The sequence below is a fragment of the Canis aureus genome, chromosome 10 (assembly GCF_053574225.1).
Source record: "Canis aureus isolate CA01 chromosome 10, VMU_Caureus_v.1.0, whole genome shotgun sequence".
Lineage (NCBI taxonomy): Eukaryota > Metazoa > Chordata > Mammalia > Carnivora > Canidae > Canis > Canis aureus.
In genome coordinates this window covers 9,512,233-9,528,352 of record NC_135620.1, presented here as the reverse complement: position 1 = coordinate 9,528,352, position 16,120 = coordinate 9,512,233, and the positions used below count along the sequence as shown (strand labels likewise).

Sequence of the window (16,120 nt, the reverse complement as noted above, 5' to 3'; positions counted from 1 at the left end):
AAGAAATCATTCACCATGATCAAGTGGGAAATATTTCCAGGATGCAAGGGTGGTCCAGTATTTGCAGATTAATCAATGTGGTATATCACATCAATAAGAGAAAGTATAAAAAACATATGATCATCTCAATAGATGCAGAAAAAACATTTGATTTTATTCATTCATGATAAATTCCTCAACAAAGTAGGTTTAGAAGGAAATAGAACTGAATATAACACAGGCCTTATATGACAAACCCATAGCTAACATACTCAATGGGGAAAAACTGAGAGCTTTTCCCCTAAGGTCAGAAACAGGGCAAGGATGTCCGTTCTCACCACTGTTATTCAACATAGTACTGGAAGTCCTAGCCACAGCAATCAGACGAGAAAAATTAAAGACATCCATACTGGTGAGGAAGAAGTATAACTTTCATTCTTTGCAGATGACATGATATTGTATATAGAAAACCTTGAAGACTCTACCAAAAAACTGCTAGAACTAATAAATGAATTCAGTAAAGGCATAGGATACAAAATCAATGTACAGAAATGTTGCATTTCTATACACTGAAAATAAAGCAGCAGAAAGAGAATTTAAGAAAACAATCCCATATACAACTGTACTAGAGATAATAAAATACCTAGGAATAAACTTAACCAAGGGGGTGAAACACCTGTACTCTGAAAACTATAAAACATTGATGAGAGAAATTGAAGACAACAAAAAGAAGTTGGATTTCATGCTTATGGATTGGAAGCACAATTATTGTTAAAATGTCTATACTACCCAAAGCAGTGTGTAGATTTAATGCAATTACTATCAAAATATCAGCATTTTTCACAGAACTAGAACAAACAATCCTAAAATTTATATGGAACTACGAAAGATCCTGAATAGTTAAATCATTCTTAAAAAAGAAGAAATTGGAGGTATCACAATCCATACTTCAGGTTATAATACAAATCCCTAGTAATCAGTATGATATGGGCACAAAAATGAACACATAGATCAATGAAACAGAATAGAAAGCCTAGAAATAAATCCACATATGGTCAATTAATCTTTAACAAAGGAAAGAATATATAATGGGAAAAAAGTGTGTCTTCAACAAATCGTGTTGGGAGAATGGGACAGCTACATGCAAAAGAATGAAACTGAAAAGAATGGAATATTATGCAGCCATAAAAAGAATGAAATCTTGCTATTTGCAACAGTATGGGTAGAGCTTCAGACTATGGGGCTAAGTGAAATAAGTCAGAGAAAGATGAGTACCATATGATTTTATTCATGTGTGGAATTTAAGAAACACAATAAATGAGGAAAGGGAAAAAAGAAGAGTGAAAAACCAAGAAACAGACTCTTAACTATAGAGAACAAACTGATGGTTACCAGTGGGAGGCGGGTGGGAAGATGGGGGAAGTAAGTGAAGGGATTATAGAGTACACTTATCATAATTAACACTGACTAATGTATAGAATTGTGGAATTATATTGTACACCTGAAACTAATATAACACTGTATATTAACAATAATGGAATTACAATGAAAAACTTAATAGAAAATGTTATTGTCATACCAGATTTTATTTCTTAACTCTGATGAAGTACTTGAAGTAGGAATAGGTAAGAAACAGCTCTCCCACAAATTTACTCATTTGTGATTGTGTGATCAGAACTTCTTCAATATAGATTCTTTGACAAGTGTATGTCGTTTCTTTGTGGGTGCTATTGTTAACACTCCATGTTATGGAATGCCTTGTTTTCTATCAGGATCTCACTTATCCTAACACATTACCATATGACCTATCAGCATAAGGAGGGAGTGTTAATCCATATACTAAATATTAGTAATGCTTAATTCGAAGTAGAAGTGGTAATGACCCATTTGCTCATTTTACTTAATCCACTTCGGAAATCACTATTGTAGACATGCCCTCTGGGGGCACAGGTCTTTGAAAGTCTCATCAAAACACATTCTCTTTATGGAGTTATTTTTTCTCTTTTAACAGTGATTTTCTTTTCTTTCTAAGCCTATCCTTCCTTTACTCCTAGAAGAAGTTATAAAATAAGGTAGTGATAAAAGCAACCTTGGCAGGTATGAGAATATCATTGTTATTTATATTTGAAGTAGTCAGACATGGTAGATGTTAACTGTTTTTATTCCCTTTATGAAATGAAAATTTATTTAATGTATTTATTATACAAAAATTTAATTATAGTAAAAAGGAGATGTTTCTTCTCTCATTGGTTATATTGAATATAGTTTGAGAAATTTAAAAACTAGTTTATTTTATAGATTAACTTTCTCTAAAATGACAGTAGAGGGCACTGTGGTATTTGGTTTTTCAAAGCCTATCTTAAAATTAGAAAGTTGTTGGCATTTTTGTGTGTAATATAGTGTATCTATTCAACTAATCTGTTGAAAAGCTATGCAACTCTTTGTTCTTTGCTTTTTCTCTCCATTAGGACTAAAAAAATTTTGTTGAGTACTGGGAAGTGTGACGTATACTCTTTTTCTGGGTTCTACATTTGCCTTTGTTTAGTGGATGAAAGAAATCCTTTAAAAATAGTCATTCTTGTAAATCTCTTCACTAATTTTTAAAGTTTGCCTATGTGAGATTTTCTTGATTAAAGTCAGTACGATGAGAAAAATAGCTTTCAGTGAACATGATATAAGAATTTAATTAAACTTTTGAAAGATGATTTTTTTAAGTCCTAGCATCTCTAACCGTATGTCAGATATAATTTTATTTGCCTCCAGCCTGTCAGAGATAGCGTGCCCAGAGTGACAGATTACCCATGTATTACAGCATTCACTGAGGAAGCCAGTCAGTCTGAGTCTGACAGGAAGCCTACATATTTATTCCTACCTCCTTAACGAGAAAAGAAGAAAAAGATTATTCCATAAAATTTCCTCAGGGAAATTATTTGAAAATCCCATTTATATTTTAAGAATGTAATTAACCTTAATTGGGTTGTATAGATTTTAAAGAAGATAAATCTCAGTGATGGAAAACAGTATTTATAACACATTTGCAGTGCACTGTACATTTTTCTCTCTTCTCCATTTACAAAGCATTGCAAATCTAGAAGACAGAATGATCTCAACTCCTTCTTTGGTCATTCTGTTATAAATTAGCTGGAAACTACTAGTATTAATGATTATATTTTTATAACCTTTGTCTGCAGTTCAGGAGCTATTCCAGGATCTACTTGATGTGTTACCAGTTTTATGAAGGTGGACACTGAGAATCTGTGATGTGCTCAAGATCACATAGCAAGATAGTGAATGACTTTGTCAGTGATATACCTTAATAGTTATTCCCTAAACCTATACCCAATTGACCAGTTGATATTTCTTCAGATATTAATATTCTTCAGAGCTATATAAATTCTGGAAGTAGCTTGATTTTTATTTAATTAATTTATTTTTTAAGACTTAATTTTTAAAAGTAATGTCTCCCCCCCCAACATGGAACTCGAATTCATAACCTGAGATCAAGAGTTGCATGGTCTACTGACTGAGTCAACCAGGCATCCTTTGATTGATTTTTTTTTTTTTTAAGATTTTATTTGAGAGACAGAGCACAAGTGGTAGGGAGCAGCAGATTCCCCACCGAATAGGAAGTGCGATGCTGGGCCTCGATCCCAGGACCCTGGGATCATGACCTGAGCTGAAGGCATTTAACCAACTGAGCCACCCATGCACCCCAGGCACCGCTTGATTTTTATTTCAAAATGAATGTTTACTATTATAAATAAATAATCAGTTTTGATGTGTAGTTGTTTGGTATTTATTTTTCTATCACCTGTAATAGTTCATAGGAAGCAAGGATCTTTTAAAAAATTCCTTCTGGCACAGACAGAATAAATAAGTTCCATGAGGGCAGGAAATTTTGTCTGTTTTATTGTCCCAAGTGTCTAATGTCTGGCACACAAGTGTGCAGTAAATATTTGAAAAAAATTGGTTGAAGTTGGGACACCCGGGTGGCTCAGTGGTTGAGTGTCTGCCTTTGGCTCAGGGTGTGATCCTGGGGTCCTGGGTTCAAGTTCTGCATTGGGTTCCCCTCAGGGGGCCTGTTTCTCCCTCTGCCTATGTCTCTGTCTCTCTCTCTGTCTCTCATGAATGAATGAATGAATGAATGAATGAATGAATAAATAAATAAAATCTTAAAAAATTTGTTGAAGTTATAAGTTATTTAATCCATTATCAATTTAAAATATTTAAACCTCCTAGAGTTAAGTTTGGATATAGCAAGACTTTTTTGTTCTTTGGAAAAGGTTTTATTTATTTATTCTTTAAAAAGATTTTATGTATTTATTTATGAAAGACAGAGAGAGAGCGAGGTAGAGACATAGGCAGAGGAAGAAGCAGGCTCCCTGTGGGGAGCCTGATGTGGGACTCCATCTGAGGACCCTGGGATCACAACCTGAGCCAAAGGCAGACGCTCAACCACTGAGCCACCCAGGTGCCCCTGGAAAAGGTTTTAGAATGAGGAGAGGGGCACCTAGGTGGTTCAGTCAGTTAAGCATCTGCCTTCAGCTCAGGTCATGATTCCGTGGTCCTGGGATGGAGCCCCATGTTGGGCTCCTTGCTCACCAGGGAGTCTACTTCTCCCTGTCCCTCTGCCTCTGCCTCTACCCCTGCTTGTGCTCTCTCTCTCTCTCAAATAAATAAATAAAATCTTAAAAAAAAAAAACATAGAATGAGGAGAACAAGTACTCTGCTACTTATCCAGTAGTGGTAAGAGATGGTTTGACAGTTTGAACAGCTAGGCACCAGAGTAGCATATGCAGACCATTGTCAAAGAGGAAATTATGAGAAAAAGTGCTGTTAAAGTAGTAAATAAGCACAAATTTATATTGTAAAGTAACTTGCTAAACATAAAGTTGATCAGTTGGAATGCAAAGTGTTTTAAGGTACTATAGTTTTATTAGTTTGAGCTAATTGGAAGTAGAATTAGGTTAATAAAGGGAACATGCTTTAAAATAAATAGGTAATGATGTTTTATGAGCCTGTCAAAGTAGAAGCCAAAATAATTAGTTTTAGCTTAAATCATAGTTATGGTTTTTACTCATAAAATGCTGTGTTTTTTAAAAATAAATATTTCCTTCAGTAAATATTTTTGCCCCTTATGTATTGTTGTTTGGCCAGAATGATCACAAATTACAGCAAAGGGAGATCTGAGATTCTGAATTTCATTTATAATACAAACTAATTGCTCAAGTATTAGGGAAGAAATGAAGGGGAGATCAATATTTGGTATGTTAGACAATGAAGAGGTAGGATAAGAAATTGTGTAGGAGAAGAAAGGCATCCCAAGGTGGAGCAAGGGGAAGAGCAAAGCTATTCCTTCATGTATTGAACAGTATTTATTGATAGCACAGTATTTACTGTGCTAGGTGCTGGGGTGAAAAGTGAAAAGGCAAAGTCTTTGCCCTCCTGCAGCTTAACACTGTAGGGAAGGAAGCCCACCTTCAGAAAACATGATGCTAAGTAGTAACAAAATGCCTCTCTCTTACTAATTAGGTTAAACATTCTGTTTCCACTGCATTTTTACATTTTTTTTAAAACAACAGCTGTATTGAGATATGATTCACATACCATGGCATTCATTCTTTTAAGGTATACAACTCAGAGGTTTTTATTAATGTTAGCAGAGTTGTGCAAACATCACCACTATCACATGGTTTTAGCAGGATTTTCTTTGAAGACCTCTTTTCCAGATCTTTCTCTTGAGCTGCCTTCTTCTTTTGGTATCACATCCTGCTTGTTAGGCTCCACTAATTACTAGCTGATTGTCCTGTCATTTTCGTACAGTGCCTTCAGCTGTAAATTTCTCAGCCTGATCCCGTTACATTCAGGCAGGGATAGCTTTTGAGGCCCCCTCTTTGAGGTTTGCTCTGACTGCAGGTGTGCACTTCTTAGCTGTCTCTTCCCTAGGTTCTTGCTGGTTTATCATACAGCTTACTGTTCTTCATTAAGGGGAGTTATTATCTTTGAAAGCACATGGAAGCTTGAATTTGCTCACACTCTGTTTCAAATGAATTTCAGTTCCTTGAGGGAAGAGCTTTAGAGCCCTGTTTTCTTATAGTCTGCCTGTCTTGGGCAGACTGTCTTAGCCACTATTCTGGGCACAGGGTTGAGCAATAGCCTCGCTGCTTCTGGAATAGAACTTTTGTCCTGAGGGCAAACTAGGTTGGTTGAAGACGCTTGGGGCTCCAGCATTGCCAGCCTCCTGCACTATGGTGAAGCTTCTCTTCTATAGGTGGAGGCTGTATGGAGGAAGGCAGCCTCTGCTCTTGGCCACACTCACCAGGAATGTAACCTCTTCTCTTAGGGTTGGAGGGGATGAGAAATGGCCTACCTTTTTTGTGACATATGGGGTAATCCCCGATGAGGAGCTGAGAGGGAGCTCTGTTCTTGCGGCCACACCTACCTGGAGTGGAGTTTGTGAACTTGAGCTGGGGCAATGTCAGAAATTGGTTATGGTTCAGATTCCAGACTGTCCCAGTACCAAGTTTTAGTAGATTTTCTTGAATAATGTTTCTTCCTTTGGATGTGCTACTAGGACAGTCTCCAGAGACTTTCAATGATCATTTTTGTTGTTTTGTTTTAAACTTTTAATTTTCATTCTAGTTAGTTATCATACAGTATTATATTAGTTTTAGGTATATGATTTAGTGATTCCAGAATTCCATCCATCACCTGGTGCTCGTCATGCTCATCGTAAGTGTCCTCCTTAATCCCCATCACCTATTTCCCCCAGTTCCTTATCACCTCCTCTCTGGTATCCATCAGTTTGTCCTCTATAATTAAGTCTGTTTCTTGGTTTACCCACCCACCCTCTTATTTTCCCGCTTTGTTTTGTTTCTTAAATTCCACATAATAGTGAAATCATATGGTCATTTGTCTTTCTCTGACTTATTGTGATGCGCATTATATGCTCTCACTCCATCCATGTTGTTACAAATGGTGAGATTTCATTCTTTTTACTGCTGAATAATACTCCATTGTGTGTGTGTGTGTGTGTGTGTGTGTGTATATATATATATACCACCTCTTCTTTATCCATTCATCAATCCATCGACACTTGGGCTGCTCTCATAATTTGGCTATTGTAAATGATGCTGCTATAAACATAGGTGGTCCATGTATCCCTATGAGGTGAGTGTTTTTTATCAGCTTTGCTTATTTCATTGGGCTTTGGGTCTGTGAAGCACTTTCCCTGTCATCATAGAAGTGGAACTTTACATACTACTTAATTCCAAATCTTCCTAAAATTCAAAGATGTGTTCCCAATCCCGGTAACTGAATTTTTGTTTTCTTTTATGTACAGAAGTTTTGGTCATATATGAAATCCAGAGCTACCAAAATCCAGAGCAGTTCCTTGCACTATCTCCAGTGTCATACTGAGGACTTTTATAACCACTATATGTGTGATGAACTAAAGATGTTATTTTCAGAGTTTATTTTACCTAGTGTTTTTTTGCCCACAGAAATCTGCAGTGTCTACCCAGCTTATTTACGTGACTGGATTTTGCAGTCTTTTGACTTCACTGATATGTGGATGTTTCCTTTATAGGATAGTTGACGTTTTTTCACTTTCTTTCATAGTTTGTCATATAACTTACAGACATCTAAGATGACATCTATTTTTTAATAAATATATATTTTTAAGTTTATTTAAGTAATCTCTACACCCAGCATGGGGCTCCAACTCATGACTCTGAGATCAAGAGCTGCATGCTCTACTGACTGAGTCAGCTAGGCACCCTGGTGATACTCATTTTAATTCTGAATTTTTAAATTGGCTCCATCTGTTATTAAATTATATTTTGTAAAAGAATTCTACTGACATCTGATTGTGCACTTCAGTCATATAGAATTTCATATAAAAATCAGAATCTTAAAATTTTAGAATTTGAATGTACTTTATCTTCTTCATCTTTATACCCAATGAGTAATCTTTTTTTTTTTAACACTTTATTTATTCATGAGAGACACAGAGAGTGGCAGAGGGGGGAGCAGGCTCCCCACAGGGAGCCTGATGTGGGACTTGATCCCAGGACCTTGGGATCCACAGGCAGACGCTTAACCACTGAGCCACCCAGGTGCCGTGTAACCTTTTTTTTTTCTAATTGCAGCCCTCTTTTATCACTTTACATAGTATAGTATGTCACTATACATAGTTCCATCAACCACTCTCTTTTCCTCTCTATATTTACTTGTGTTTACTCTTCTTGTGACCACTGAAAGATATTCTTCATCCCTATTAATCTGCTCAGATTCCTGAGAGTTAATCCATGGTAGGGCAGAGTAATCATGGTGAATCATTTCAGACATCACTGGAAAGGGAGTATATTGGTTTTCCTTGGGTTAACCATCTATTCTAGGTTCAGTGATGGAGAGGGGAGATGGGATCATGTTGTACAATATATTTCTATTTCTAAGATATCACCTAGACAATTTCTTCAATAGGAGCATAGGTTTGACAGTTTCTTACAGAATGAGGTGGTAGATACAATTGAACCAATTTGCTCACATTCTATGGCTTATTAATGTAATCATTTCTTACCTCAAACTATAACTCTATATAGGTTAAATTGAGGAAGGTGTTGATAGCAGTCAGTTTTGTAGTAGTAACAGTATGCTGTTGGGAATTCCCTTAAATATAACATTCATTTGTATACTGTTGTAATGTCATGTAACATCTGCCTGTGATAGTGATCTGTCATGAAAATTTACTCCCATGATATCTGGCTGCTTGATGAATTTCATACTATAAACACTCATATCAAATATGGGATTTAATGGTAGAAGATTCATGTGTATTTTTTTTTTAAGATTTTATTTATTTATTCATGACAGACACACACACACACAGAGAGAGAGAGAGAGAGGCAGAGATACAGGCAGAAGAAGCATGCTCCATGCTCCCTGCACGGACGTGGGACTTGATCCTGGATCTCCAGGATCAGGCCCTGGGCTGAAGGCGGCGCTAAACCGCTGAGCCACCTAGGCTGCCCTCATGTGTATGGACACACAGAAACTGGTCATTGGTTGCTTCTAAGGCAGAGAATCCTCTGGTTTGGAGGACCGAGATGGACGTATATACTTTATTCTATTTGAATTTTGTAATGAGTTGTATGTGTTACTGAAACAGTAGTAAAACACTAAGAAGTAAGTAAAACAAAAACAAAATAAACAATAACAAAAGAGAAAATAAATGAATTAGACATTCTGTGGATATAATTCTAGCTAAATATAATCTGGTGGCCTATTTCGGTTTCTTCTTACATTGATAAGCTCCTTGTGTTCACTGATGGCAAATTTGATTAGAATTCTTTTCTAGGTGGTAATCATATTCTTATATTTTATCATTATATTGTTCCTTCCAATATCAGATGATTAAGAAGAGTTGCCAGGTTTCTCTTTGACATAAGATCTATTCTTGATTTGTAATGCCAGTTAGAAGTGTAGCTTCACGAATAAAAAGACCATGGTGGTGGCTTATGAGTATTCTTCACTAGTGATAACTAAGATTTTTTGAGGTACTTTAATCTATATAGATGGTACAGAATTTAGCTGAATCTTTTTCCAAACTCTCATTTCTAAAGTCTAATTGATTAAATTCATTCTTGGTGTTTCATTTTAAAAGACTTTAGCAAATCTCTTTACATAAAGAAGAGGCATTATGTTCAAGTTTTAGGTTATTGTTATATCATTGTACTTTGAACATTTACAGGATTTCTTTTTCTTTCTGCCCTTTAGCCGGCCTCAGAAAGTATGTTTGTGTCCATTTCTACCATTGCATCCTCTGCACATCTCTACTCATTTGTACATAATTCAGCATCCGGCGGAGGTGAGTAAATTTTGTAAAATACATAACTTCAAATAGAATATCAGTATATAAGAGGAAACACCTTGATGAGCATACGCATACCTAATAGCTCTTTAACATTTCTGAAAACAAATTGATGATAAATGCTTTGTCTTTGGGAAGAAATTTCTTTTATATGTTATAGTATAGTGTCTTAACGCTTTAGAGACAGATAAAAATTGTTATTTCATAAAAATGTAATTCATACAAACAATAATTGAATAGTGGAGAAATTTAGAATGCCAACAATTTTGTGTGAAGATGAGATTTTTGTGAGTGAAGAACTAAGAAAATCATTGCTTTTAAATTTTGATCATAGCTTATATTTCTTGATATTTCTTGTTAAAGTAGAAGTAACTGTCAATATTTTTAGCATTACAAAATGAATGTATAGTTTTATTTAAGTGAATAGAGCAAATATGTATAAATTATATATTTTGCTTATAAAGACTTTTAAATTAGTACTTTCCTGTATAGGTGAGAATTATGCATGTGCTGGTGTGTATGTGTGTTTGTAATTCGTAATTAACTGCAATAATGAAGGGAGGGAGGGAAAGATTTCATTGATAACCATAAATGATAGTCACTGTAAAACTAGTTGATGCATGATACGAAGTGGGTTTTGATTAACTGAAGTTAAAATTCTTTTAGCGTTTGGGAACTCAGGACATAATCTACTGAATCAGACTTCTGAAGAAGGAATAATTTTTCTTTTAAATTTCTGAAGAAATCTTTAACAAAGACTTAAAAGATATCAGTCTGTCTTTTCCCTTTCCAATAATGAAAACACTTATTTTTGTATTGTAAATTGTTAAATATTCCATTTGTTGGGTAGCCTTTTAATTTTTTAATTTTTAAGTTTTTTAGTGTTAACAACATGCTTTTGTTAGGATTTGAATAATTTGGTCACTAGCTTTTTTTTTTTTTTTCTGCATTTAAATTTGCAACACTCTGCAGCTCAGATTTTTTAAAAATGATAGTTTACTGGCCATAACAGTTTTGGATAAAACTTGACTTTTGATGGTGAATGCTTTTTTCCTTTTGCAGTCTGTATAGTATGGTGTCTGTTCATTATCTCACTATTTTGTATATTTCATTATTTCCAGACATAATATTGCATTTAAAATGTAGGTGGTTTCATTGATTTATGGTAATTTTGTTTTCAAAGGCCTCTACATTGGTAAGAAGGAAGTAAAACTGTCACTATTTGAAATGACAGGGTACTACAGAAAACCCTAAAGACACCACCAAAAACTTTAAGAACTAATAATTGAATTCAGTAGAGTTGCATGATACAAAATTAATATACAGAAATCTGTTGTGTTTCATTCTAACAATGAAGTAGCCAAAAGATAAATAAAAAAAAATCACAGTTATAGTTATGCCAAAAAGAATGAAATACTTAGCAACAAATTTAACAAAGGAGGTGATGGGGCGCCTGAGTGGCTCAGTCAATTAAGCATCTGCCTTTGGCTCTGGTTGTGATCTCAGGGTGCTGGGATTGAGCCCCGCATGGGACTCCCTGCTCAGCAGGGAACCTGCCTCTTCCTCTCCTCTCTGTTCATGCTCTCTCTCACTACCTCTGTCGTGTGCTCTCTCCAATAAAATAAATAAATCTTTTAAAACAAAAACAAAACAAAAACAAAAACAAAAACAAAAACAAAAACAAAAACAAAGGAAGTGGAAGACCTATAGTGTGAAAACTATAAGACATTGATGAAAGAAATTGAAGATGACATAAACAAGTGGGAAGATATACCATGCTCATGGATTGGAATAATTAATCTTATTATAATATTTATATTGCTCAAAGAATTCTACCAATTCAGTACAATACCTTTTAAAATACCAATATCATTTTTTCACAGGACCAGAGCAAATAATCCTAAACATTTGTATATCACCACAAAAATAGCTAAAACATTCTTGAGAAAGAAGAGAAAAACTGGAAGTATCACAATCCCACATTTCACAATATACTACAAACCTGTAGTACTCAAAACAGTGTTATGGTACTGGCTCAGAAATAGACACATAGATCAATAGAACAGGATAGAGAGCCCAGAAGGAAACACGCTTTATGGTTAACTAATTTACAAACAAAGGAGGCAAGAATATACAATGGGGAAAAGATGGTCTTTTCTATAAATGGTATTGGGAAAACTGGACAGCTGCCTGAAAAACAGTGACCACTTTCTTATACACAGAAATAAACCCAAAATGGATTGAAGTCCTAAATGTGAGACCTTAAACCATGAAGCTTCTAAAAGAAACATAGGCAGTTAAGTCTTGGACATTGGCCTTAGCAAACATTTTTATAAATATGTCTCCTCAAGCAAGGGAAACAAAAGCAAAAAAATAGTGTAATAAATAGTGTTAGTGGGATGCCTGGGTGGCTCAGTGGTTCAGCGTCTGCCTTCAGCCCAGGGCATGATCCCGGAGTCCTGGGATCGAGTCCCACGTCAGGCTCCCTGCATGGAGCCTGCTTCTCTCTCTGCCTGTGTCTCTGCCTCTCTCTCTTTCTCTCTCTCTGTGTCTCTCATGAATAAATAAATAAAATCTGTAAAAAAAAAAAATAAAAGTTTTAAAAAAATAAATAGTGTTAGTACTACACTAAAATTAAAGGTGTCTGTACAGTGAAGGAAACCATCAGCAAAAGGAAAATGCAATCTGCTGAATAGAAGAAGGTATTTGCAAATGATAAATCTGATAAGGGGTTAATATGCAAAGTATACAAAGAACTTATACATGTCAACATCAAAAAACAATAATCTAGTTGAGAATAATCATTGTACCTGAAAGAAGACATACAGATGGCCAACAGACACAAAAAGACACTCAACAACACTTATTAGTAAAATGCAAATCAAAGCCACAATGAGATATCACCTCACTCCTGTTAGAAAGACTAGTATCAAGAAGACAAGAAATAACAAGTATTGGCGAAGATGTGGAAAAAAAGAAACCCTTGTGTACTTTTGGTGGTAATGTGAATTGGTATAACCACTATGAAAAATATGGAGGTTCCTCAAAAAATTAAAAATAGAAATACCATATGACCAATAATTCCATCAGTGGGTGTTTACCAACAGAAAAATGAAAACACTAATTATGTATGTAGAAAAGCGCTTAAGGATAAAATAAAACTGTTATCTCAAAAGTAACAAAATTATCTATAAGGAAGAAATGTTTTGTGAAACTATGTTGCCTTTGCTTATGAACAATGTCTTTGTAGCCATAGTGATGTAAGTGCTGCTTATTGATTTAACTAAAAATATTAGAAGATGTGATGGTAAGGAGTAATAGAAGAAAGATGAATCCTCATTTATTATAAGAGGCTGTGGTTATACAGTAAGTACATTAGTTAAGAGTAAAGGCTCAGGAGCCAGATTGCTTGAATGTAAAGCCTTAATAGCTCTGTAAACTGTAACTCTGGGCAAGTTAATTAAACTCTTTGTGCTTTAGTTTCATCATTAGTAAAATGGACATGATAAAAGATACACTTCTTTACTGGTGTATTGTGGGTGGTAAATGAATCAGTTTATCTTTCTATCCATTTATCTATAATGCACTTAGAATTATGCACATTAGAGTCAGCTGTGATGATGATAAATGGTAGTTTGTAAAGAATATTTAAAATTGATAAATCAAGAAATAGTAAGACACTCATATTTTATAGAAATATGGCGATAACTACTAGAAGAAATAGCCAAAAGAGTTGAAGTGATTGCCTCTGGGAAGTGGTGGTGGGAAGTGTATCTGGGAATATTATAAATCTTTTGGCACTGCACTATTTAATTTGACATACATACATATGTTGTTAGAAGTTTGGAGAGTAGGGCTCATGGGTGGTTCACTTGGTTAAGCATCTGCCTTCGGCTAAGGTCATGATCCCAGGGTCCTAGAATCAAGTCCCACAACTGCTTCTCCCTCTCCGTGCTGTGCTGTGTTCTCTCTCCTTTATCTGTCAAATAAATAAATAAAATCTTTAAAAAAAAGTTTGGAGAGTAGTTTAAATAGTATGTGTCATAGTCTCATAGCGAGAGTAAGGAGGAAAGAAAACAGTAGGACATACTAGAGAATGTCCTAAGCCTCTCTCCTCACCTCTCCTCATCCCATTTGTCATAGTTGCTGCTCTAAATTGGTTTCAGGCTCGTCACAGCTCCAGCTGCTACATGTTCTTTTTAGTTGTAAATCCCTGCAAATTCTGACCCTCCTGTTTTGTTATCCAACTTAAGGGTAGATGAATTTACTATCAGTATCTCTAGATTTACCCTTTTTTATTATTTTAATCAACATGTCAGAGACCTAGGACAAAAGTGGTTAGCACAAAGATGTTCCTGAAGGGTGAGTGTGTGTGTGTGTGTAGTGTGTGTGTGTGTGTGTGTGTGTTGAATACTGTTACTAACATACTTTTTGTTTCTGTTACAAAGATAAGTAATGTAATTATAAACTTATTTTTAGTTACTTTAGTAAATTCACATATAACATTACTCTTGTGCATTAATATGTTATACATATTAATGTGCTATAATAGTCAAATTGTTTACTGTGAGAATGTATGTAAAGCAGTGTTATATAAATTGATAAAGGTAATGGGTCTATCTGTAGGTGAACTGGCTAGAGAGGGGGTCTGTCACTTACTTGATCAGGCTTAACATACCCAATTGGGCCAGTGGAGAAGAGCCAGACAGTGACTGATCATTATAGACCAAAATAACCAAGAGGGAGGCTCAGGCAAAATAGCAAATCAGCTGGGTATACCAGGATAAAGGATACAATTCTTGTGACAAGAAAGGTGGTTTTCAGTGTTGTAAGCTAGGATGTTGGGAAAAAAAAAACACTGATAGTTTAATGGAGTTTACAGGAATGGTTACTAGATTTCTCTGTTCTAAAGTTGTTATATTTTCCCCCTTTCCATACTCTTTATTGTTGGAAGTGGGCCATAAATCTAGCCAACATTCAGGTGAGTAGGAGAGATTAAGCTCCAACTTTTGGAGTAGGGAGTACTTATGTTTATTACTTGGAATTCTTCTATAAGGAAGATTTGTCTCTTCTCTCCTATTTATTTATTTTATATTTTTGGATCATGATCCATACACTTTGCTACTTCCTTTGTTACTCAAATTATTCCATTTTGGTCATTAGGAAGTTCTGTGTCACTTTGATATGTCCCATGATTTTGTTTTTTTCAGCACTTCTTTCTTTTCTGGACACAAAGATTTAGGCAGTTATCTTCAAGTTGACATAGTACAAAATGTAATTACTACTGAAATAAAATTTCCCAGAATGAATTATTCATTTTAGTTAAATAAAAATGTCATTTTTCATACTTTTAACAAAGATTTTAAGAGAGAGAATGAGAGAGAGAGAGAGAGAGAGAAAGCATGAGCAGAGGGAGGAGTAGAGGGAGAAGCAGAGGGAGGGGGGAGAAGAGAGGAGCCCCACTTGGGGCTTAATCCTGGGACTCCCGAGACTCCAGGATCATGACCTGAGCCAAAGGAAGATGTTTAACCGACTGAGTCACCCAGATGCCCCTCATTTTTCATAATCTTAACCATTATTTAGGTTAATTTATCTTCTTATTCCATCAGTAAACCTCTAAACACAAGTAGAATAAAAATAAGCAGTAGTATTTAATACTGATGAATCAGAGAAACTATAGCTCTTATTATTAAACTGTGGTCTGTAATAAAAGTCATGTGGAAGTTTTATATCATGTAGTGTATCAGATATTCATCATGAATGTTTTAAAAGTGTGTTTGTCTAAGTGAAAATCTATGTTTTAATTATTTTTTTTAAAGGAAAGCAAAGTGTTGCGGACAGTTCCCCTATTAGCAGCATGCCTCCCCCAGGACAAGTGTAAAGTCAAGATTGGTCGTCGCTTCAGTGAAGAAAGGTAAATTATCTGGTAGGGCAATTTAGAATAAGTCTTACTTAAACAGATCTTTAAAAAATGGTTCCCTTCACCTTATCCATCAGACCAAGAGCATGGTACATTGGAGGAGGTGAAAAAAAAGTGAAGTTTTGCTTTCTCCTTCAGAATAATACAAGACAAATCAAAATATGAACAAAAGCACCCTCAGAAAACATAGACCAAAATGTAATAAACAGAGGGATTATCTGAATTCCATAATAATATCTGTTGAGCCTAAAGGGTGTATATTTACTGTTTATTTTTGTTAAAACTGTCTTTAAGATGGTAGAGTACTTAGATTTAGTTGTGTTTTTCTTTTTTTCTAGATTAACAATTAT

The 16,120-nt window shown here is 35.1% G+C and overlaps 1 protein-coding gene across 4 annotated transcripts in view; it reads left to right on the top strand.

The window, feature by feature from the left end:
* DTWD2 (DTW motif tRNA-uridine aminocarboxypropyltransferase 2) overlaps positions 1-16,120 on the top strand; it is a 106,913-nt gene that overhangs the window by 13,787 nt on the left and 77,006 nt on the right. For all 4 annotated transcript variants that reach the window (XR_013387503.1, XM_077911302.1, XM_077911303.1 and 1 more), the window contains exons 2-3: positions 9,757-9,847; positions 15,670-15,764. Coding sequence is in view for 3 of the 4 variants with exons in the window: in XM_077911302.1 (XP_077767428.1) it covers positions 9,757-9,847; positions 15,670-15,764 (186 nt within the window). In the remaining variant the exon portion in view is untranslated. The remainder of the gene's footprint in view (positions 1-9,756; positions 9,848-15,669; positions 15,765-16,120) is intronic.